This window comes from Oenanthe melanoleuca, chromosome 2, assembly GCF_029582105.1.
Source record: "Oenanthe melanoleuca isolate GR-GAL-2019-014 chromosome 2, OMel1.0, whole genome shotgun sequence".
NCBI classification, from domain to species: Eukaryota; Metazoa; Chordata; class Aves; order Passeriformes; family Muscicapidae; genus Oenanthe; species Oenanthe melanoleuca.
Window position 1 is genome coordinate 26,454,068 of NC_079335.1, and position 25,653 is coordinate 26,479,720.

A 25,653-nucleotide genomic window follows, 5' to 3' on the forward strand; every position below is an offset into this window, starting at 1 on the left:
AGCTAAAAGAGTAGATCATTTTATAGTATGAGAAAACTTCACTATCAAACTATTCCAAGGTAAAACATTCAAAAATATATTTAATTTCTCACTTACACAGAAGATTTCCCAGTACGAGGATCATTGAAGGTGGTCGTTCTTGTATTATGATCAACGAAGTATCTAACACCTTCTCTGGTATACCTGATTTCCCAGCCCTCTGGAAGAGGGTCCTCATTCTGTAAACTGCAAAAGAAATTGCAGGCAGTGCTTTTTCCCCCATATCATGATATAAAAGAATGAAGCAAGATCTTCTGAATCTGCACAGTCCTTATACACACCTACCCTTGAGTTCGAGGGTCTTCCCACTGTGTTGTCTTTGTATTATGATTTACAAAATACACCCTATCATTTGAATCCACTCTTCTTTCTAAAAAGAAGAGAAAAAAAGAAAAAATTCCACTATACAACAACTGCATTCTAAATTTCTGTAACTGCCACTTCCTGAAATCCACAGCTAATTAACTTACCCCAACCTGGTGGTAAAGGCCCAAGTGGATCATTTTCTGCTGACAACATCGAAGCCTATTTAAAAACAGGAGGACTTTCAGTTAGGCCAAATATTATTCATATTATTTTCTCAGTGTTTTCTAAGACTATAACTAGTCCTGAAGACTATTCATTCTGAAAAAAAAAACCCCATCATGCCATTTTTTAATCTGGTTTTGAAAAGAGACTGTATGATAGAAAGATATGCTTTTGCACACTTGCTTCCAACACACTGTACCCTCCCTTTCCCTTCCCACAGCAAACTTGAGTGCTCATACAAAGAAATGCAGTTCATACAAGTTTTGAGGAAGCATGTATCAGCAGATAAGCACTAAGTTTTTGCTTAAAAGCACGTTTTACCATAATAAACATTTCCAAGCACAGTGACTATTGCCAACATAGGAGGTTTTACTTCCTCAATACATGACAACTTCCCTGGCTGTTTGGCTATTTTTTGATATTGTCAATTTTTTTAAAATGCAGCTGCATTCATATGCTGATGGGTGAAATTATACCAGCATACAGTAAGGTTAAAAGGGAAAAAAAAAAGGGATAACATTATTATGTAAACACATGCTAAGTTCACAATGTACTGTAACCTTGCAGAAGTCCCCAAGTAGCTCCCAAAAATACAAAGCACGGGAAAAATAAAAATAAAACTAAAAGGCAGAAATCCCACAGACTATAAGATCCATGCTCTGATTTATAATTAAAAGTATCCACCTCTAAAATTTTGTGGACACTAGCTTTTAGTGTGTGTGGGTGAAAAATGGAATTTTGATATAGGGGAACCAAATTTTGTTTTCCAAAGAGTATCTTAGAAACTAATATTGCTTCATATAGCATTTGCAATACAAAAATATCAAATAAGAGTTTACAGGAGCAAATTTGGGAAAGACAAATCTATGACATTTTTTCTCTGAAGGAGAAATAGATCAAGGATCAGAAGGAAATGCGTAAGTTACACTCAAGATCGAGCTGTGTAGTTGTTCCAGCCACCAGCTACTACAAATGAACAGGGAATTATCATTATTTCAGCAGCAAATGCAGTTAGTCTTTTCTGCTTTAGGAGACCACACAACCACAATAACCCCCTAACCAAAGACTTCTCTGTGGTGACTGTAAAAGAATAGTGCACAAAAGCAAAAAGCTGTCTGCCAAAGAACTGAATGGTGGCACAGTTCAGATATTTCCGATCTTCTTAATGGGTCTGAGGATTTGTGTGTGGCTGCTGGCCACACAGAGCTGTATATTTAACAGAACATACTGAAACACCAGGCAAATTCACTTCCAAAATGACTATGATAAATTAATCCAGGTAAAAATGAAAGTAATTCAAATAACTATATCTCATCTATTTTTCTTTCTTTACAGAGTTCAGCTTTTCCCACTCAAGGCAATTGAAATATTCTCTAACTGAAAGTATTCATCTACTTTTTTCCCAAAAAATAAAATACAATCTCACTCCAACTGCTATATAGGCAGAGTTCTGGTATGTCACCAGAGCATGAAAAGGTAGCTATAATTTGACCTAAACTATTCTAGAAGAAAAGTATAGCACACTAAAGAAAAAAAAATAACCAAAAAAAACAAAAATAATCACTCTTTCTACAAAATAATTTCAATTTTCCCCCTCAATAAACTGTGAGTTCTACCTGTGCAACAGATATAATACTCAGAAAACAGAATTCTAAAGAATCTCTGAAGAGATGCAAACAGTCACATTTTCTTTTCCTTCAGGTTTATTCTGTCTCACTAACAAATCCTCATTTATTGATTTTAAGGTCAGATGAGACATTTTAAAGAATGGGTACGTGGTTTTCAGTAAGGGCTACCATTTACTAAAGGAAGTAACATCATTTAATTTTAAAAATACATTGTTCACCAAAGGATAAATCTAGAAAAAAAAAAAAAAATCTTGGCATGGGAAAAACGAGAGTTTTCTCAGATGTTTTATGCAACTGATCAAAGTAGTACACAAGCACAAAAGTTGGTCAAGCAAGAGTTTTTGTCTTGGTGTGCTTCAGCTGTGATTCTTGAATTTGCATTAGAAAATTACCAGTGTGCTTAAATACCCAGTGAAGGAGGGTGCAAAAAGGATGGAGCTAGGCTTTTATCACTGGTTCACAGTGTCAAGACCAGAGGCAACAGCTCACACTGAAATACAGGGGGTTCCCTCTAAACATCAGGAAACACTTTATACTGGGAGGGTGACCAAGCACTGGCACAGGCTTCCCAGAGGGATTGTGGAGTCTCCATCCTTGGAGATACTTACAAGACATCAGTCCTGGACAGTTGGCTCTAGGTGGCCTTTCCTTATGAGGGACATTGGACCAAATACCCTTAAGAGGTCCCTTCCAGCCTTGACCATTCAACTTTTCTCTAACTGCATAAAACAAATTGAATTTGATGCACAGCTCTGGGAGTTCAGAAAATTAGTGGTGATGTAGATTTCTGCTATTGCTAGTGACAAGATATAATGTCTAATTCAATAATTTGAGAATTTTTAAATGTAATACTGCACCATCCGTTACTTCAGTGGGGTGTGTAAATAAAGTCCATCAAATTCAAACTTAGGTCAGCATGTGCAGAGAGTCCTATTCCAATTAAGCTGTTTCAGACTTGTACTTCAATGGTTTTATCTTTAAAACACTCCAGCTTTGCTGCGTATCACTTACAAAGTTTCTGGGATCAGATAATTTTTTTAAGAAGCCAAGCACAATTCTTAAAGTACACCGTTTAGAGTGATAGTGACATACAGGCACCATTATTCTTAACTCTGAAGAAACAACTATCCTATTTATCCAGCCACAGATGCAAAAATCTGACTCAAATATTCTCTTTGAAGCTACTCATATTTTCTTCAGGCAGAAGTAAGCAACTATGTGAGAGAAATGGAAAATCATGTTGGAAATTCCAGAGCTGAACCAGATGTACAACCTTCAAAGTAAAAGAACTGCCACTCGTGTTAGTGAAGGACTTCACTAATGCAAAAACTAAATAGTTTTGAAGGCTATTTAATGCTCAAAATAACCCCTAACAACATTTACATTTCTTTTCAGTTTAAGGGACAGTTTTAGTTGTACCTCTTAGTACTGGCATTAAAAGTCTTACGTAAAATGCAGTATACAAAGTTGCTGTTGGAGAACAAGCTCAGAAGGGAGTATTTTCTGCCTTCAAGGACGATTTTTAACTTTTTTCAAGATAATCAGAATCTAAATTACTGATGCTAAACATCTTTTAACACATATGGTTGAATAGTTGCAGAATCCCTTTCTTTAAAGAACAAGAAGTGTACCTATACCTCTGTCCGAATTTCAGACTTTGTATACTTTACCGAATAGAGGTATCGCTGGTTGAATTGTTGCATAGCTCCCTGCAGCTGATTCCGTTGAGATTGCCATTGCTCAAAGTTCCTCACTGACTCCATCGTTGGCCGCTGCCACGTTGTGGTTCTGGTGTTGTGGTCTACATAGTAAACTCTCCCACGATCATCAACTCTTCTTTCCCAGCTTTCAAGAAACACAAATGCTAACAGTTAATTCTTCAGTAGTGTTACTAACCGATTTTCTCTTTATGCTAAATTCCTAGCTGGTACTTGAGCCACTTGAACCACAGGGGTCACAGGCATTGTTTCAATTTCTAAAAGACACAAAAGCACCCCGATTTAACTGGTAGATGAACAAGCACAATGAGCATACACAGACTTCAAGCAACTGCCTGCTCAGCTGTCTGTCACCTCATTTTTAACTTTGTAAACACCTGTGACTGCAAGTAATGTTGGCAGATTCCACCGAGAACATTTTGCTGGGAAATCTGAGGTTTGGAACCAGTGCACTACACTTAATGGTGCCACTTAAATGAAGGCAATCAAATATGCATTATTTCATGCTTAAATTTTAAAGGAAGAACAAAATATTTTAGCAGCTGTATTAGAACAAGTGGTCAAAACTAGTGGCATAGCCAGTATCACCATTCCTGTAACAAAAGCTGCAATTAATATAATTAAATGAAAGCTAGAATTTCTTAATATATACAGTTTTGATGAGCTGCTGTTTGTTTCCAGCAAAAAACAAACAAAATCATATCTAATTAATATTTAATTCAAAGGTCTACATTACCCAGGAGGTAAGGGCTGTGGTCTTTCCCATGTTGTAGTTCGTGTGTTGTGATCAACATAATAGGTTCTACCATGAGGATCCTTTCTTTGCTCCCACCTTCAAGACAAAGAGACTTCCATGTAAGTGAAGGTTCAAATAGTTCCTTTATACTTCCCACTAAGACAAAATGTACCTTGGCATTGAATGAAAATACCATGGTCCAAAACCCATTCTCAAGCACCAAAAAAAATTCACACCAGAATACAGATCAGTCACTTCCTGTTTGTCTGATATCACCATAAAGACTTCTTTAAAGGCTTTAGCACACAATGAGCATACATCAATACTCACAAGCATTTTCCTTTTATATTTAAGTTGGCAACAAAGTCAATTAATTATCTGCTCAATGCTTGGATGCTAAAATAACCTTATTCCAAAAGTGCTTAGAGATGCATTCTTTGCATTTCCAAGTTCATGTCTCTCAAAACATGAGAGTGTTCACATTTTGAAGCTATGTTCCCTATATCCAACAAACAGCATCTTTCAGAGAGAACCTGAAGTGTGTGCTATCAGCTGTTTTTCCCGTGTTTCTATTTCCTACCCTGGTAAATTCTGTATCTGATATCCCTGGCAATTACAATCTTACATTGGAGATGGAGCTAGAACCAAACATTATCAACAGTTGAAGTTTCATGATGCTGAGAACTACCATAATGCCATAGAAGTATGTATAAGCAGCAAGGAAACCAGGATAAACATTAGGTGAAAAGCTGAAGTGCTTGTCTGCAGTTGATTTTTTCTTTTCCTTACATAAACACTTAATTAGTTCTAAAAATTTTCTAAGTAGAATACCTTGCCTGCTACTCATGGAATTGGATGCGCATTTCCTCACTATTGCAGAGTAGTGTATAAAACTACAAAATCTTTTCTGCAATTGGAGAGGTTATATGTTAAGATTTGAAGAGTAGAGAGGAGAGGAACAGCAGCATTTTACAGAGTTCCTAGGGCTATTCATAATGGAGACTCAATTAGGTAGGGGTGATAAGAGGGTGGAGGGGAGAGGAAGGAGGGGGGTATGGGGAGCCAGCAAATAAAAACCCCACAGAATGTGATCAGAGAATGATGAAGAAATACAGTTGGCCATAGTGTGCACTATCCCTGGAACTCATGACCCTCTCCTCAGTGGGAAAGCATGTAATTAATTGAAAAAGAATGTATGGAAAGAATTCCCACCTATAAGGACAGGGCATCTGAAAATTAAAAACTAAGTAACTCTTCCACAATTCATAAACAATACTTCTATCTTTTAAATATTTGTTTTCATGTTTACCTAACTGCAGAAACTCAAGTGAAGTGTCACTAATAACTTACTGAACCTTCTTCACAGGGAGCAGGTATAAGACAGACTCTCTGCAAGATCAGCTACAATGACACAAGGTATATATGCTTTGGGTTAAGAAACAGTTTTTGTGATCAGAAAATGTTAAAATAATTAATATTTACAGAATTATGGAAAAGTCAGTATTTCTAATTTGAACTGAAGACACTTCTTCACCCCAACATGAAAGCATATATTAAAAATGTTAAGATCTATCTATATATAATTGAGCATGTACTATACTTTCATTTAATGTCTAAGTACATTTTTGATTTTGTATTTAAGACTACTAAAGCAATTTCTAACAATCTAGTAAAATTAAAATATTCTAGCTCTTAGCTACATACACAGCAAATCTTCTTTTTAACTATTGGATTATTGAACTCATTCTTACACAGCAAGTACCTAAAGCATTTATAGACTAGTCATTTTCACTTCTTTGTGCTTTGGTCCCTACCACTAAAAAACAAAGGAATAATGAATTATGGCCCAAGTAAATTTGAAAATATGAAATGAAAAGTCTTCACATCCATAACACCCAAGTGTTTGTCTGTTAAGATCACAATACCTTCTCAGCAAATCAGTTATCAGTTGTTACTTTCTGGGACAAGAGTAGCCAGTTATAGCAGAAGAACAAATCTCATTTTAGATCAAATAACCCCATCTCAGCCAGCTGACCTGCATTTGACAATCCCTGTATAGAATTAAGTTTATGTTTCTTTATATGCACATTTAGATGACACAAAATGATAGCATTAAAAGCAAAACAACATACCCTGGTGGCAAAGGTTCTGTGCTGACCGTAGCAGGTTGCTGTCTTACAGGTTCTGCAGATGCACTTGGCGTGGAGGAGGATTCCCTTGGCTTTGCTGCATCTGCTGCTATGCTGCTTCGAGCACTAGGCTGAGCACAGTCTGCTGCAGCTGCAGGTTCTAGTTCAGCAGACACAACAGGTGATGCAGAAGTGTGGCTTTCTGAACTAGTTGCTTCTGTTGCTGACTGAGGTTCTGCTGTATCATTAGTGCAATCTGCTGAAGATACAGGAGCTTCAACTGAACCCGTGGGAGCCTCGGAGACAGAGGAATTGCCAGCTTCAGGTGCAGAGGCAGATGACTCACCATTAACTGAGAAATGGGAAATAACATTTGTGTATCAGAATCTGATTATATTTACTTTTCAATTAACCAATTTCTGATATAGATGACTTGAAAGGAATATATTTAAGTTGCACCTGTATACCATAAGCAGCACTGTTGTCTAAGATGACAAAAAGTCACAACATACTTGCCTTCGGTTAAAACTTACTTTTTGCAAGCCATTCTCTGTACTTCCCTGTTACAGAGGGATATATATATATATATATATATATATATACACAGTTTTTCTTAGTTTCTGTATGTCTTGGACACCTCAATTTTACACCTTAGTCTAGATTAGCAAGAGCACCCATCTGCTTTCCACAAAACTGTATAGCCTTTTTTAAAACTCTGAACTTACACTGAAGTTCAAAAAATAATCTTGATCAGTATGACAGGAAAGCAAATATTAAGAGATTACTCTATGAGTTTTGGAAAACTAAGGCTAATTTCTACAGCTAATTTCTTTCCTTTTTCAGAGCTGAGGTACAGAACCTACAATTAACCCTACAACTGTGTGTGACTTGGAAAAAAAAAATCCCCCTCCAAAACAGGGATTAAAATATAAAAATTACTATTGGCTAAGAGAACTTACATAGTTCAATAACTAAAGAAAATTACTTTAGAATCACAAAGTAAATAGATTCTATCTTTTGAAGAACAATAAAAATGCCATCAAACTGAAGCAAGCACAATCTCTTAAGAGATTTAAAGCAGGCATGGATTTAGCAGGCAAGGGGTGCTAAGAAGGCTTTATTAGCCCCAAGCCCACTTGGCCAACAGTACACCAATCATCTGCAGAGCTTAACAGAACAGTCCCTCAGCACATTAAGATCTTGTCTAACTTAGACAAGTGACATCAGGTACAGCAGTCTGCAGGACACTCATTAAAAGTCAAGGCCCTATAAAAAGCAGTGCAACATCATTCAGCACCTTCATTTTCTGCAGCACTAATCAACATCATACAGTAACATTTCTAGTTATACTTAGTAGCTTGTACCTGTTTATAGTTGCAACAATTTTCTACAGGACTAAGGATATGCAACACTTGCTTCAAGCAATTTTCTTACCTCACAGTATATTATCACCTTACCATGCTAAGGACTGAAACTAACATAATTCTATACTCTTAACCTTTTTGATACACATTTGCAAAATTAAATCTTACACTAGTGCCTATAAAATGTTGTTTCATTATTTTAAAGAGTTCACTTGTTTTATTCTGTCATCAGAATTTAAATTTGAAAGTCAGTTTCTTTAAGGAATTATCAGTGCACCATATGAATTTTCTTGATATGCATAATGATAAGCATGACTTTACAGGCAACAGATTTTTAAGTTCTATAAAGGCATTACTTTTTGAACAAAACTTTTCCAGGGTAACACATCACTGCTTCCAGATGGCACAAAAGAAATATCAAGATTTTATATTGTTTCAGCAGGACATGAAATTATGAACAATTTGATCAAGTTTCATCAAATTTCTGCTTAAGCTAGCAACAACTTAACTTACACAAGAAAAAGACCTTAAACTGAAATTTCAATTTCCATTAAAAAAATTCAACTCATCCACATGAAGGAATGAATAGGATTACATAATTAACTTAGAAGGAAAATAATGAAAAAATCATCTGCTCTATTAGTAAGTTCATCTCCAAAACAGACATATAAAACATTACATCAGATGATTACTTCACCAATTATGCCTAAAACAGCAATTCTGGCAACATCACATGAAATTACAATCCTGCTAAAGCACAACAGTGGGAAAAAAAAGTGTCATCAAAAAATGTCAGAGATCTGTTTTATGTCTTGCCTTAAAAACATCTTCACCCTCTGATACAGTAGTTGATTACTCCTACATCAATGCTTTAGTGCAAGCTCAGCAATGATTTAATCAATATTACCACTTCAACAAATCAATTATTTTTCAATTACCCTATCCTAATACAGATTTCAAATGGCTCTCTCTGCTGTTGAAGAAAAAGGGAGCAATGCCTTAATAATATATATGCCCTCTAGCCTTGAGCTGAAAAGAGAGGGGAATCAAATTAAAGTTCTCCAGATAGAGAAAAGCTTCAGAGAAGACCTAATTTAATTATTAATTTTTAAAGTTCATAATAGTTTCTGTTATCTTCCAACCATACCAACATTTTCCACTATATTACAGAGAGTTTGACAATCTCTATTCTCCCATTTAGTAACAACTTGCCTATTTCTATTTACAGTTTCCTTTTCTCCCTGCTATCACTCTAATCTCTCTCAAACAGCTGAGAAAAGACAAAGGGCTTAGAAAGCAGTCTTTATTAGATGCCAGAAGAACAAAAATTAAAAAAAAAAAAAATATTTCACTAGTTTCACTGAAGCAAAAGTGAACTGAAGTCCGAATCAATATTTTTTTGTTTAAGAGGAAAATGAAATTCAGTATTTGCCACTACCTGTTCTTAAATGGAATTTTTGAAAAAAATTGAATGCATGGAAAGTCTGCAACACATCTTGATGCAGAGCACAGCAGTTCCCTGCCTAAATCAGATTTATGTAATGTCAGGAAAAAATGTAATCATAGTTACTCAAATTAATTCTGAAAGAAATCTGATTTTTCCTCCAGACAAAGAGTAATATGATTTCATCATCTGGGACAGAAAAACTGAAGATTTTGAATCAAGACACTTGAATCTTTCTTCATCAGAGAAAAGAACTTATGATAAAGTGTGAAAGTCAGTATACTTAAGAATGGGTCTACCGCAAAAAAATTTACAACAGTGGACACACAAGGTTATAAATTCAAGCCACATCCTTTCAGTACTTTTGAAATCCAACAAGAATTTTATAGAAAACATACCTCAAATTAAGATACAACTAGATAAAAAAGCTTCATGGAACATGTTCTCCAGTGTTCTTACCAGTGCTGTTGACAGGCTGGGCTTCGAGTGGTTTTGGTACTGGTGTATTTTTGGGTCTGGCTGCAACATGATTAGGAGATGGTGTGCTGTCTCCATTAACAGCTTCTGCACAGAACGTATTCTGTACTACAGAGCTGGAAGGTACTTGATTGTCTATCCCATTAGAAATGTCACAAGCGGATCTTGGTAAAAATAAAAGATTATTTTAGGTTACTACAAGCAACATGTTAAACAGTTATGCAACTAAACTAATGCTACACTAAACTATGCTATAGAAACAAAGAAACGCTGACAAAATCACAAGTGTTTATAGCATTATATCTTAGTGTTTGCTGCCTAGATAACTGTTTTGGTCTCACACTTGACTGTAAGGAAAAATGCAAGAATCATTTTTGAGGATTTCAAATATTTAAAATAGGTAAGAGTTTCCATTTTCACTTTCTCTTTTACTTTTAATGACATTAGAATTGAATTGAACAGACTGATGCATCTGCTGCATCTTCCAAAATGGCCTAAGGGAGCCTTCCAAAGAGCAGCTATGAGCAGGAAAGCTTTTTCTCCCATTAAGCAAGAGGAAGAACTGGTTTTGTTAGTCATATCACTAAAAATATCCATAAGATAGCAACAAAATTCGCCCTCAGTAAAAGGAAAATAAGATGAGTATCTCTATGCATTGGCAAAAGGGGCATTGTGAGGATATATATATATATATAATATACTCAGGCAGCTCTGTGTTTACAAGGCCACATGGAAATAAATGCATTTTAAGGGCTTGTGAATGGAAAGTTTTGTTCAGTTACAGTAGTACACTGTTTTTTTACTTAAATTTCTTTCAGAATGCTTAGAGCCATCCACCAGAGACAGATATTTTGAAAACTACACTCAATGACAACTCCTTATCATCTCAACTAGTCAAGGAGTAGAGATTAAACACTGAAATTACACAGATGACAAAAAATGTGAGAACAGTTAGAAGTCCAACTTCATGGAGTAGGAAGGGAAGAAGCAGCATTTCCATGCTACCTTACCCAACTCCAAAGAAGCAGTATAAGCAGAGAATTGAAGCATTATCCGTTTTCAACTCTGGACTACAAACTCAATTTACCTCCAAAAGACATGCAGAGAAGCTACCTTAAAACTTTTCTTCATCTCTTAATTTTAAAACTGTAAATCAAAAGTGCTGGATAGTTGTGTTGAAAACTGCAGTAAAATAAAATATCAACACCAAGAGCAGGATGCCAGTAAGAGATATTATCTCCAGCAACAATAGCTGAATGAAAACAAATGATTGTTACTACTGTTTCAAAGTGGTATGCAGATGTGTTTCAAATAACTTTTAGTAGTCTGAAACCTTTAAAAAAAAGAAAAAAAAAAGCAGAAGCAACTTTATATTCTCACTCCATATTCCTTCATCTTAAGCACCCATTGGGGAAGAGAGACACATCCATAAATTCAAAAAAAGAATCAAGTCAAGCATACAGGGACAAACATGTCCCTGTCACTCAAATGCATAGCAACTGGATGTTTTTACACTCCAGTCAATAACTTAAACAGAAATGGGTTCACACAAGGTAACCGGGCAGACCAGTAACAAATTGATCTGAATTGACCTGTTTGTCTTACTAGAGATGAAGGGGCAAAAAAATTTATTCCTGCTTCCCTCAAGCCAGTCCTTGAGTGGGTTATAATGGTAGAGAAGCCAAGAATGAAGCTCTTAATTGGCCTGAATGTCTTTTTCTTGCCACTTCAGGAGGAAACAGGCCTTGGCCTCAGTGTTACAAATACTGCTTATGAAACTCAATACAAGTCTCTTAAGTTCCTGATCATATACTTAAAAAGGCTGAGGAGGAAGTCATTCAGGGCTTTTTTTCCCCTTTTCCTTCCGTTCAGGTGCTACATTGTAAAGAGCTGATAGACATTAATAGAAATGGTTCTTAAGCAGCAAAAGAAAATAAATTGAATAAGTACATAAAAATACACCGAGTCACTGCTCCCCTAATTTCTGCTGCAGCATTTCATAGATTTCCAATCAGTTGAACTAAATTATGTAATTATCAAACAAATAATGTTTCTAAAACCTGTGGCAACATAATTTAGACCTCAGCAGATGAAATCTCTCATCTTCATAACCATTTAAAAAAAACAAAAAAAAAAAAAAAAGCAAAACAAACAAACCCACCAGAACACGAACAACCCAACCATTTCAACTGACAAATTTGCTAACACACTTCATATTGCATAAAACACAAAAATAAATTCCAACCTGGATGAACTTCTTGCTGAAGTATCTCTGCTTTCATGTACAGCCTCGCCATTTTGCTGAACTTCTACTGAACAGCAAGAAACAAATTCAACAGAAATAATTCTATTATATCTGTTTGAAATCTTAATCCAAGTATTATCATCTGACTTAATAATTTTAACTTACTGGTTGCTGATGAACTGAGATTTGTAAGAGATTCTTGTTCAACCACCAAACCATCTAGCACAACTGTCAGTTCACCTGTTTGCACCATGCCACTCTTGTTTTCCAAAGAAAGTTTCAACTGTTCTTTCACCTTCTCCACTAAAAATGGAGTTGGGGTGGGTAGGAGAAAAGAAGAAAGAAAGCGTAAAGGAAAAATTAAAATTCTAAATAATATTAAAAGAGATCTTCAACACACAAATGTGATATATGCATTCAGTTCTATAAAACTGAACATCAGAGATATTCAAATCAAAGCAGAAATCACTATGGAGCTGTATGTATTTACACCTGCTGTGTGTAAATGCACACTTCACTTTAAAAAAGAAGCGTCTGTTTACATAGTATATTCTATAGGTATGCTAAAGAACCCATGCAGATTCAGTACTTTGTTGTTAATGATTTCCCAGGTCTGCCATTTCCATTAAGCCCTTTGGAAATTATGCACTACTTACATAACATGTGATGGCTTAAAGTCAAATAACTTTTGAACCACACATCCAAATATTAAAAGTCACTAGGAACCTCATTTTACAACCAGAGCCTATATTGATTTCTCACAGCACCTTCCAAAACTAATTCTAAAAGATCACTGAAAAAAACATCTCTTTGAGGAAGAAGTAAGTGCAAAGACTTCAGAGAGTCCTCCCTCAATTTTAAAACTATTTTTAGTAAATAATTACTAGCACTTTCATAGATTGCAACTCCAAGGATTAAACAGTAAAAGAGGATGCCTCAGGTAACCAAAAGTTAAATCAGAAACTATTTTCACCAAAAGAAAATTTGAGATAACTAATGGTGCAGGAAAATAATTCAATCTGACTGACAAGCAATACACACATTTGTAGAGAGACATATATAATCCAGAGGTAAAACATACTGGAGATGCTACGTAATTCTCTCCATATCAACTATTACAACAGTTAAAACTACATGTCATAAATCCAAACACAGTTAGCTAGGAGTTCATATTAATCAGGTTAAAATGGTTAAGACCTTTTAGTATTTGTGCTCTCAGATTAAAAGATTAGTTTTTAAAGATATGCCATCATATTTCCCTCCATATGATAGCATTCCAAGTTAAATTTAAACTGGGCACTTCTATGCATTAAACTAGCATTTTTTGTTTGGTTGGTTGGTTTTTTCATTCTTATCATGCATCACAAGTGAACAATAAAGATGAAAACAAGGCAGGCTGCCATAACCTATTGTCAGATACCCCCCAAGCTATTCCTTGAAAGGGCAGGTTTGACAGTGTAGTTGGGCAGCAGTTACCAGCAGACACACACTGCTGTGCCACAACGGATTTTAAGGGACTTTAAATCTCTGCAGCAAGCACAAAGCTCCTAAATCTACAGGAATACTGATCTAGCAATACACATTTTGGAAGAAAGTACCATCTCAAAGAAGAGAAGAAACTAACCTACCACTGAATTGTTTAATTAACACATTTTTAATTTTTGGAAAGGGTGGCTGGTTTAACTTCTGCTATTTTAACACGTTATCTTCCTAAACCAGATCAACTGTTGGCTGTAGCTCAACTGAGCTGGCAAGAAAACTCTGAGGTGTGTGGGCAGCAATTTAATACTCATGGTGTTTAGCAGAAAAAGTAAGCAAATTAATTCTGAAGTTTCTGCATTTAGAGGAATTCCTGTTCCACGTTCATCAGCAAAGAGCTTTTCAAGTGCTACATTTTAGAATAGGCATCAATAATTAAATGAATGAAGGATATCAATCAGATTATTCTACCAGTGAATTCTTAGGTAATCCAGCAAGTGTCTAACTACTGACTTGCCCAAATAAGAAACATTGCATATAAATTATTTCTGGTGCAATGTACAGCAAACTCAGTAAATCATTCCCTGAAATTATTTGCCAAATTGTTAGATCCAATCTCCTCTGGATCTACTGTAATAAAATTACAGTAATAAAAAATAAAATTACAGTAATAAAATTATTAAGTATTTTGTTAGAAATTGTTAAAATATTAATTATTTTTTTGTGGCTAACATTATTATAAACCAAGCTTCTTCTGATATAGTTTTCTTATACAAAAAGAAAATTTTCTGCTTAGCTATGAAATTTACTGCTGAATCATAATACTGTTGAAGAAGCCCCACTTAATTTTGGATTCAATTTTCTCTAAGAATCAGAAAAATTTATCTTTTTTTTTCCTTTTCCTTTTCCTCCCACCTTTCTAGACAGTCACCTCAGGTTTATATATTTAACTTGTGAGAAAGGTTAAAGGTTAGCTGGAATTCTACTGCCACTCTGGAGTGGAATTTAAAGTGTGGATTCACCATCTTGTTGTACTAAAGAACTGAAAATTTACAAAGCAAATCAGATACATTCTATTAAAAATATTTAATATTAGAAATTACATAGAACAAAGAATCTCTAATGTATAAAAGGAAGATCTCAATTGTTTCATTAATCAGTGCTTTCTTTTGCTCTCTGGGCAGCTAAATTATGAGAGACAAATATCCAGCCTTTCTATTAGTGACTCCAGAGAAGTTAAACATGAAAAATCACACATCTTTTATAAAAGTTTAAATTATTTTTTTTGTTACCAAATACAAAACAGATCTTCTATCATATTAGTTACTAGCTTGCTACAAAACATTGCATTTAATCACTTCTGCTTTTACTTAGTTTTCCGCAACTAATACTCTACTGTTTGTTTCAAAAGTATTATATCCCATTGTTACATTTACAATGTAATGTTCTCAATAGCACAGACATCTCTAGAAGAGACAAGTAAAGATAACAACTGAAAGTCAGTTGTAATTACACATATAGTTAGTAGTCCAGTTGCCAGTTTGATATATAAATTAGTAATAATAATTTTACTTTATTCAAAATATCCTTCATGATAACTTACATTTTCTATTGTGTACTTCCAAAGCTTGTCTCAAGTCTACAGTGGCTCTTCCTAACAGAGCATCTGCTTTTAAAGTGTGATGGCTCCACACTCTAAATTCCAGCGTAGTCTGTGGAGTCACATTCCTGCATATAAAATACATTTTTTTAAAAATATATACAGATTTTTAAGAATTCATTCTTGCTGTTAGAAGTATTTGAACTTTATTCACTTTTTCATTGTATTTCTTGATACTACCAAAGTGAAATTTTGTATTGCAAAGGGAAATTTTTAATTAAGAACTGAGAACACTATGATATTTACACTTAGGATCAAACTTAAAGTGCATTAATTACTACGATAGCATAAGGAATTTGAGAAGTATCAGAATAACCTACACTCAGCTCACATCTCAGTTATATCAAACATATCTTTATTTATGAAAGGCTTATCTCCCTTATTCCTTCAGAGTTCTAGCTAAAAACTTACATTATTAAATGTGAAGAAAAAGGTGGGAGGCATATTTGTTTCTCACTGAAAAGAAAAATACTACATATTTTTTTAAGAAGGAAAAAGCAACAAAGCATCTATTTGCAAGCAAGAACTCAACAGGTATCAGCCTGCCACGTAAGTGCTGGTAAGCATTTTTTGTGAATCCACAAATATATATAAAACTATAAAGCATACTCACAGAAATCAGAGTTGAAAATTCAAATGATGAAGCTAAAGTAAACACTGCAGGGAAGCAGAAAAGTAAAGGACCCAATTGCAGTAATATTATGACAAGCTTTGGCATTGATCTCTCTCCTACTCAAGCTATGCTAGGGGTCCTGCAGAGTAAGTTTTGTAATACAGGGCTTAGTACTGCAAAGATGCTCTTGGCTGTGAAAAATAGGAGTAGAGATACTTCATTGCAAAAAGTAAAAGGCCAAAATTTATCAGTATTGACCAAATATATACAGAAAGTTATATCAGCAATGAAGAAAATAATAACAAAAACAAGCCCCACTCTCCCAACAACAGGAGCTCTACAGCCACTTGAACATATTGGACAAGGTGGACCATTTTTGCTGAAACACAAGCAAATATATCTTTGCATTTTTAACAGGCTGCCTTCTAAGGGAAGTCTTAGTAGAAAAGCAGCTCAACAAAGTAAAGGAAAAAATCCCCAACATCTACACACACAAATATATTGCTGACTACAGAAGCGAGGGGAATTGGGTAAGCCAGAGAGGTCACTTAACCTCTAATACCATTCCAATAGCCAGAAGAAGAGGGGGCCAGAATACTTTAAAATACATGTAAGGGTAAAACCCTAAGTAAGTAATACTCATTATGAAAAGAGTCTGCCTTTACTATGCATTGCAATTTACCTCATTTCTATCAGATCATCAAATCCTGCCAAAACAAACTTGCCTCCTCAAGAGCCTCTCAGGTCCCTGTGAATATACCAAAAGCAACCTACTTTTTCTAGTTCTTGATCCTGGAAATCATCCTCAGGTCCAAGACTACGTTATCCTCTCTAGCAACATTGCAAAGGGCTAGTAAGTTCACTAAACCTGAAATACCAAGAAATGAGGCACAGGAATACCTACTTGCTTCAGACCAGGTCTGGAGTAAGTGTTCCCAAGCAAAGAATTCCCCAGAGAAGTACCACTCCCCATTCTCCAGCACTGTTCCTACTGCTAACAAAGCTGGCTATTGCACACAGACATGTCAGGTGCTGTGAAATGTACTGGCCCAGGCTCAATGCCACTTGATAGGAGCTGTGCTGTTTCCAAACCCAAGTCTGAACCAATACAACCTTGCTTTTGAATAAAACATTCTAACCAAGAGCAAGATTGCTAGCTCTTCTTGGAGTCCTGTTCAGGTATATCGACACCCCTAGCATGGTCAAACCAAACAAAAACCCAAGGAGATTAAAATGGTCAAATATCAGGGTAAGTTAGAAGGTAACTTTGCAGGTTTTGTGTGCATATCCCTTCAATGGGAAATTCAAAGGAAGAAGTAACCTTCCTCATAAGTGCTACTTATCCAGCTGAGACTTTTTTCTTCTAAAGTTGAGAGTGACATGGTTACAATTAGTAGGTGTTTCTAGCAATGTGTGCTAAACACAGTGCTGACAGATATCAAGACTATATCATGTACAGCCACTGTATGCAAGTAACACACTCTGTAGGAAAAAATATTCTCAAAACATTGTAAGGATTCAGAAAAGAAATAATTTGAGATAAATACCAACTTATGTCTGCATTTAGACATCAACAGCCAGAGCAAACTATGTAGGCAGCCAAGCTTAGTAAATATTTGCCTGCAATGTCTGTCTAATAAATAGTATCAAACAACCAAAAAATCTACTTACACTGTCAGCTGCTCATCCCATTTGGGATTTGAAGAACTACTTGATTTTGCTGTTTTCTTAATTTCTCCATCTGCAGTTAATTCCGTGTAGAAAGTTGTTCCAAACCAATTCTTTTTCCGTTTCAGTTTGGCACTAGAAACTAATGAAATACATTGCTTTATCTATAACAGCATACTGTTGCTGAAAAACAGAAAATGTACTGCCTACACACTGTATGAAATATTTTGCATGGCAGTGTTTTTCTTCACCTTCTCTACTTCTGCTGAACAGAAAGAAGTCAATGTAAAAATGGTAGCTTTTATTTTCAAAAGCTACTTTGTCAGATAGTTGAAACCAAGTGTGTCATACTCTTCTCCACACATTGGCAGGACTAGTTGCAGAGACAGCACAACTATTTGAGGGGTAAGCACTGGAAATAACGTAGGTTATTTTTCCATTGTTCTCCCTATTCTTCCCTTAACTGAAAAATGCCTAAGTATGATACATCTGATGATGCATCTCAGGGACAGACTTTATCTTTTAGCTATATGTTGTTATGCAAGTCAATGCAGCTCACGCTTATTTCAAAATGTCCCTGCACAGCAAAGCCTGTATACAGAACTTAATTTCTTTGCCTGTATTACTGCATGGTTGAATTTGTGGGTTTACACACTAGTTTGTCAAAATTAAGAAACCTAGTCTTAGATCTTCTGTATTTAAACAGTTTTGCAGATGAACTCAAAGGTTTCAGGTAACTATTCAAAAATTAAGGAACACCACAGACCAAAGAAGCTGTTTTCACCTCCAAATCACTGGTGAGCTCCTCTGTGCTACTGAACATAAATCTGTTTTCCCTCTTCTATGTCCAGCTGAGGAAGTCACTATAAAAACCAACAGCAGCATAACTGCCAAGATTTTAAATTCTATTTCAGGCAAATGGTGTCTTGAAAAGACCACAAGAATGGACTCTCAACTATATTTACCTGCTGGCTGCGCCTTCTCTCTAATTCCTCCTTTGCTTCAATGTGATTCTTGTTCCCTCCACTTGCAAACTAAAACAAAGCTGAGTATTTTCAGCCACTTGGAAATAATTGTTCTGTATTCCTTTCCTTTCTGGTACTTGCTAACTCAATGTGGAAGTTAACTAAACTGAAAGGGAGACATATTTCTGGACTGCAGTATTCTGAGACATATACATTAGTCATTTAAAAGTTAGTGGGATGCAACCATCTAAGATTCTAAAGCCACTAGCCATGGAATTTTACATGGTTTCAAATAAAAGGTGCAAACTTAACTCCCTCACATTTGGAAAGTCCAGTCTTAGTAATGCATCATGAGTCATAAAAGTGAACTGCAGCTTGATAATGATGAAAGCTGGAATATAGAAAACTGAAACTGTAATTCCACACACAAGTCATATTTTTTCCATCTGGAATTATATTTTTAAGCTTTGACAACTTCTATTTCTTCCACATTTTCCTTCAGAATTTGCTTTCCAAAGGAAAATACAATATCTATTAAAATACAAGTATTTAGTAATGATATTCAAGGTTCCTTTTAATTTCCTTTCTTTTATCTGATTATGTTTCAAGTTAATAAGTTTTGAGTCCCCAAATAAAAGGAGACCATTACCATCTTTTGGTTAGGACATCTTCTAAAATAAACCTATGAATAAGTAATATACCAGCAAGACTTCCAAAAGAACTAACAAGACAAGATCCCACCAAGAATATGTGAACAAATACTGATGGCAAAACACACCTACAATATGCTGCATCTGTCCAAACTCAAACAAGTCACCACTCATTAATTCCTTGTTTGCAAAATGAGTCTGTGATACTTGCTGCCTTTATAAAACTGCTTTTTAAGTACAGTTCTTGAAATATATGTCTAGTTTCTACAGCAAAAAAACTAAGCAAAACTGCACATAAATATGCAGTGTAGGTCAGCAATACCACAGTCTCACTCTCCTGTGTCTCCCACTACTTTCCCCATGATACTGGCATTCATTCCTGTGATCTTGCAATAAAGACTACGTTTAGAGAACTAAACCTTCAAAAAATTAATCACAAATGTTGTAAAGACTTCTTTCCATTTGACCCCGACCCAGATTTCTTGGAGTCAAAAGAGGTATCAGCAAAATACAAGACTTTTTACATAAGGAGCAGTTCAGCACAGGATAAAAAAATTACCATTTCTGTATACACAGATCTGAAATTAAGGGTCATTTGTGTGAGTCAGTTTACAGTTATAGATATATACATTCAATCTATAGGTGGCTGTATCTCTGCTGTTATTGCCAGTTTTGATGATTCATCACATTATTGAGTACTGTGCTCCTTACATAAGGTTAATAATTTTTGAGGTTCTTCTCTTATCTAATTTCATTAAATATCAATTTGGGGGACTCTTCAATAATATATTTTTTCTCAGATAAACTGGCCATCTTTGGATCATCCAGCAAGATGCATCCTTCTTTAGATGCAGCCTTTATTAAGACATGGTATCTTATTCATGTTTTTCCCAAATTTTTTTCAGGATAGCCTTAATATATTATTGGCCATGCATCCTTTTTCACTTCAGCATTCCCAGATTTCTCAAAATCCCTGGACACTTCAAATTAGTTATCAATGGTAAAATAATAGTTATACATATTAATACATATATATATATATTTATAATAGGTGTATTTATATACAGTATCTTATCCATGTACTGGTAACATTTTCACTTTTAACAGCTGTAACACTGTCACAATTAGCTTCAAATTTGTTTACTTAGATGCACTTCACTTATCTTCAGACTACAAGGAAGTCTCAGTTCTGCTCTACTATCCCACAGAGAGAGTAGCTAAGACTAAGAATAATTGTCACATCTTTGACCAATTCTTGTCCATCAGATTATGCAAAATGCATAATCTACTTGGCCTGTTCAATACCTATTGAAAAAGTGTCCCCCAACACAATTAGAAATTTCCAGGACTGTTTGTAGCCTACTGTGCTTCCCTGCTACAGATACTGTGATGGACGATTTCTGTCTCAAACTATGAGAACTAGCAGAGCAAAAGGAAAAAAAGTAAACAGTCACAAGAGACAACATAGTAAATTGCAACTGGATGGAAGGAAAAACATTCAAAGTAACATGGCTTATCACAAGGAAAGCTGGTAATCCACAGCCTTTGAGATACTGAAAATTCAGCTGGACAATATAATGAGCAACCTGATCCAAATTCAAAGGTAGCCCTGCCTTCATCAGAAGAGTGGACTAGGGAATCACCAAAGGTCCCTTCCAAATTAAATTATTTAATGTATCTGTATAGTCCAACCTATGACACCAAGGACATTATATTCAAAAAATATTTACCTGATATGTAATGAAAGAGCTTAATCTTTGGAAGGGCTAGAAAATTTTGTGATCTCCTCCAGCTGTCCACTTTCACTTAAACATTGTACCCATTTTCAGCTTGGGGTTCACTACAACCACCAATTATTTTCCTAGAATTTCAGTAATCTAAGTTCCCTCTTCAGAATGCATGTTGTTAACCACTTGCCCCCAAGCAAAATTTCTTGTAATTGTCTGTACTGTTGTAGAGAATACCTTCTCTTATTTTTTTTTATTTTGAAGATTTATTAGACCCTGTCATGAAACTCACTGCATAATCTCTATTTAGCTTCAAATCATCTACATATATTATAGCCATATTATTAACTGTAACATTCATATCATTCATTAAAATATTAACTAGTTTATTTTTACACTCACTTCCAGGACTGTTTTTGTACAATACATATGTTTTCCTGTAAAAATCTCTATCATAAAAATCACTACTTGCCTGTTACTTTCATCTGTAATCTTCCATTACGGTTGTGACTTGCATCAGATCTTGGTGAGGCTGTGGCCATGTCAGAGGTTTAGGCTTCAGCCTAAAAAAAGCAAACAGATAGCTTATTAAAAAGTACTTATCTCTGCATGTTAGCTACAGCTATTAAATGAAATGTCCAACTAATCAAGAAGTCACCAAATATTATTTAGGTTCAGCCAAACACATTATTTCGTAACAGCAGTTAAAAAAAGCAATCACTTTGGAAATCTGTCCCACGTTACACCTCTAAGGTTGCCAAGACACTTCAGTAACATGTATATTTACATCGTTTAGAACAACTGTGTAAGTCAAGAATAGAAATTCAGCCGTGATATATCAATAATTCTCTTTCTAGAAGACATACTTATGGTCTGATTTCAGAGAAGCCAAGCACCAACAACTTCATATGAACAAAACATTTGAAATGTTTACATGCTTGAAAATCATGCTGTCACCAGAACAATACACTCAAGCAATGAGAGCAATTCAGACAAATAGTTTGCATTCTGTCCCTAGATTTGCCACCAGCTCTCTGCCCCACTGTTGTCCACCCACAAAACACTTCCCTCCTCATTGAGAAAGGAAGCACTTTTCAAGGACATCCTACCTCACCACTCAGCAACTAAAACTGAGTGTGTCAGATCTCAGCTGGGCATCCCAGCACAGACATGTGCACACAGAATCACTTCTGTCCTCCTGAATTACTACACCTCAAACACAGCTAGAAGTGAAACATTCTGTTTCTATCAGACAACTACTTCTCACAAGAAAAGAATATATACAATATGTACATTAGACTTTCCCTGATCTGGATGAACTTCCACATTTTTGTATCTGTGAACACGACTAGTTTCAGTAACGATATGGGAAGAGCTGTCACCAAACCTTTTTGATCATGCACCTCTATAAGTATGAAAATTCTGAGTACATACCAATATGTATGTATTTGTTTATAAATTAAATATATGTACCACTTTACTAACACACTCCATATATATTACAACATATAAAACCAGAGTTTAAAAATTGTGAGATAAAGATGAAATTAAAAAATAAAGAATGTTAATGGTAAAAAACTCTTTTGCTTTTACTAAAAAAAATATTTTTTTTTTTTGTGAGAGCCACGTGATTGAATATGCTTCAGCATTTTTTAAATGACTTAACATTTTGTAATACAGTTATTTAAAGGTCTAGTTTTAAATACAGTTTATTGGCTGCCACAGCTGGAAAACACAATTTATGAAGATATGTACATCCAAATCAAAATGCATCACCTCCTAAATCATGACGATTTTGTATCATTTTGTATCTCCATCCACCAATTATGTAAAGGTTTTTCTTTTAATCTGGCCATTAAACATTCATCTTCTCTGTTATCAATCACTTGTTATTGTTAACCAATGGAAAGTGTTGCATTTTTATACTTTTATCAAATTTTGGGATTCTGAAACTCTTAATTGGGTAGACTTTTAAGCATATAATGAAATTCTGCTTCCAAGTTTAAGTGTACAAATATGGATGGTTTAACAGATGACACCTCATTTCTGGCAACAAAAATCACACAAGGAAACATTTCAAAACATCAATTTTCAAAATGCTTTCTCCATAGCATCAGTTTATTTCAAAAAGCAATAGGTTTCTTGCTTGTTAAAATACCATCTTCACCTTTAAGGAAAAGTGCCTTAAGTGTCTTTATTTTTTCGAAAACAACTGATAGTCAGCATACTGCTGACTGTTATCACCGAACAGGTCAGGAAATTCATTTGGCTTTTTGTGAGACAAAATATGTAATTAATCTTCAAGTTTTACAACCCTTCTAAGCACTTTGCTATGATAACTAGAGATCCTCTGCACAGTACACAAGATCTTCCTGGTCACGCCCAGTGTCATTACAGATTATTTTAAATACTCTACTATTTAAAAGTTTTGTTTTCACAGAATGAACCACAATGATGACATCCTGCAGCACTTTGTGCACTTATGGCTCCAACTTCCTTGCTGCTTGCCTATGCATGATGCAGTAAATGAATTCTGCAAGTGGTGCTCAGCTTGTAACCTTTGGTCAAATCAGCCACTCCATCTGTGGTTACTCTTGTACAGTTTTTCCATTTAAAAAAAATGCTGTTATTAAAGAAGATAGTGTTTAGAATTTATGCTTAAGAATGTCTCTTGTCTGGTACATCTTTCCCTAGTGATTTAGTTCTTTGTGAATTTCATTATGGACACAGAATCTAGCAATTACCATAAATAGAGGTACACCACAAACACCTATACTTTGATCCAACTTCTGTATAGCAAGCCTCTCCCACTATATAATTTTTATATAACTTATTTCTTCAGAACTTTGGCAATATTTTCCAGACCTCTTCCAACAATATCTTCTGACAAAAGAATGTGTTTTCATTTGTCACCACACTGTTTTCCATGTATTATTTCAGGCACTGATACTACCACACAAAGATGAAATGTTTCCCCAACAGTATCTTGTGTCTTCTGCTACTGAGAAATCTTAGAAGAGGCTTCTAATGATCTGTCACTAAGTTTAGTGAAATCTTCTAAAGTCTTGGATCGAGTATAGCATGACTTTAACATTGCTTAAAAAAAAATTGTAGATGTTTGTCTTCATGTTCTAGGTGCTTAGTTTTTAAATGCCTTACTAATGGTGATGGCTTCATACTATCATTAGCTGATACCTCAAGAAACAATGTTCATCATTTCCAATAGCGGATGTACAACCATATTTGAAATACCATTCCTGATAAACCAAATTGTTTTGGCTGACTTCTTGCCAGATCTAATTGCCAATGCTTTTATCTCATAATATATCTGACCAAGAGCTCATGTTAGGAGTAGAAGAAGCATCAGCTCTGCCATATTCTTATTATTCACATTACTAGTATGATACAACTATCTTCAATCCATGGTCTACTTGCAAGAATTTTTTTAAGCCAGTTGCCTATTTTGTAAGGGTTTGTTTAGTAAAAACTAAATACCATAATCCACAAATCCTTCTAGCTGGACACAAGGAAACTGCATCTATTACAACACACTGGAAGTGAATGAAAAGATGAAGGTGCTACTGTGACCCCCATCATACTGTGGAATACTAAATCTGTCCTCAGGACATCTCATGAACCAAATGTGATACAGGATCATTGAACATACAGACCTACAGAGTCTGTCAGTATCAATATGTATACTAAATAAAAATTTCTTTCTTATTTTTCAGGTAAAATAGAAGTCCTAGATTTTCTTCCCACATTTCACTGGACAGTCTTCTACAACTGACCAATATGAAAAATATCATAAAAGCAACACATTCAAACAATTCTGAGGAAAATATATTTAAATTCTACACAAGAAACCAAGATCTGCAATCTAGTTCTAAACATACATTAAAAAACTAGTCTAGACATACTTTTGCAATTGACAAATTATGAATGCTTCTTTCGCCCAACTGTTTACCTGTACAGATCTAAAATGCTGGGAGGATTTTGGTTTTTATTTGGTTGGTTGGAAGAGTTTTGTGCTTTTTTTAACTTTATATCAAAGATGTACAAAGCAAAATAAATAAGAAATAAATATATAAATTGTGTCAGAATCCTCAGATAGATAGTTCATTGCATAATCTCCTCAGACTTCACATATTGCAAGTAATACCACCTGCCCAAACCTGAGTTTCTGGCCCTGCTAGCTACTAAGCTGCTAACTGCATTTGGCAAGCACATTTGCCAATCCTCTGATAACAGGGAAGTGAGAATTCACTACACTTAGCTTTGCATCTTTCCTCTTAAAGGAAAAAATTACTACAATGCCTGGGAGAAATTATTGCACTGTGAGGGAGATCACAATATCTGATGAAGATGAAGCAAAGTTAGGCTTGGGGTTGGCTAAGGGGCTGTAACTGCATGACTGCAGCCCACAACAACAGTGCCCTGATGTTCTGTTCTGACCCTGTTGAATTAACATCCTTCCATAACAGAAATCTATTTTATATTCTTACTCATATGGTAGACTTAGGTGCATTCACACAGCAAGGATTACAGTTTCACACTTCCAGTATGTTGTAAACAAAATACTG

At 35.2% G+C, this 25,653-nt stretch overlaps 1 protein-coding gene across 5 annotated transcripts in view; it reads right to left on the bottom strand.

The window, feature by feature from the left end:
* Positions 1-25,653, bottom strand: part of WWP1 (WW domain containing E3 ubiquitin protein ligase 1) — a 59,165-nt gene that overhangs the window by 14,315 nt on the left and 19,197 nt on the right. For 2 of the 5 annotated variants that reach the window (XM_056485236.1, XM_056485235.1), the window contains exons 2-13: positions 21,543-21,633; positions 17,732-17,870; positions 15,391-15,515; positions 12,474-12,611; positions 12,309-12,372; positions 10,046-10,227; positions 6,782-7,130; positions 4,650-4,745; positions 3,866-4,040; positions 510-564; positions 325-409; positions 97-225 (exon numbers count right to left, since the gene is read on the bottom strand). In XM_056485236.1, the coding sequence (XP_056341211.1) occupies positions 97-225; positions 325-409; positions 510-564; positions 3,866-4,040; positions 4,650-4,745; positions 6,782-7,130; positions 10,046-10,227; positions 12,309-12,372; positions 12,474-12,611; positions 15,391-15,515; positions 17,732-17,870; positions 21,543-21,612 (1,607 nt within the window). In that variant the 5' untranslated portion in view covers positions 21,613-21,633. Of the gene's footprint in view, positions 1-96; positions 226-324; positions 410-509; positions 565-3,865; positions 4,041-4,649; positions 4,746-6,781; positions 7,131-10,045; positions 10,228-12,308; positions 12,376-12,473; positions 12,612-15,390; positions 15,516-17,731; positions 17,871-21,542; positions 21,634-25,653 lie in introns of those variants that run through there. The other 3 variants (XM_056485234.1, XM_056485233.1, XM_056485238.1) reach the window with 2 other exon arrangements.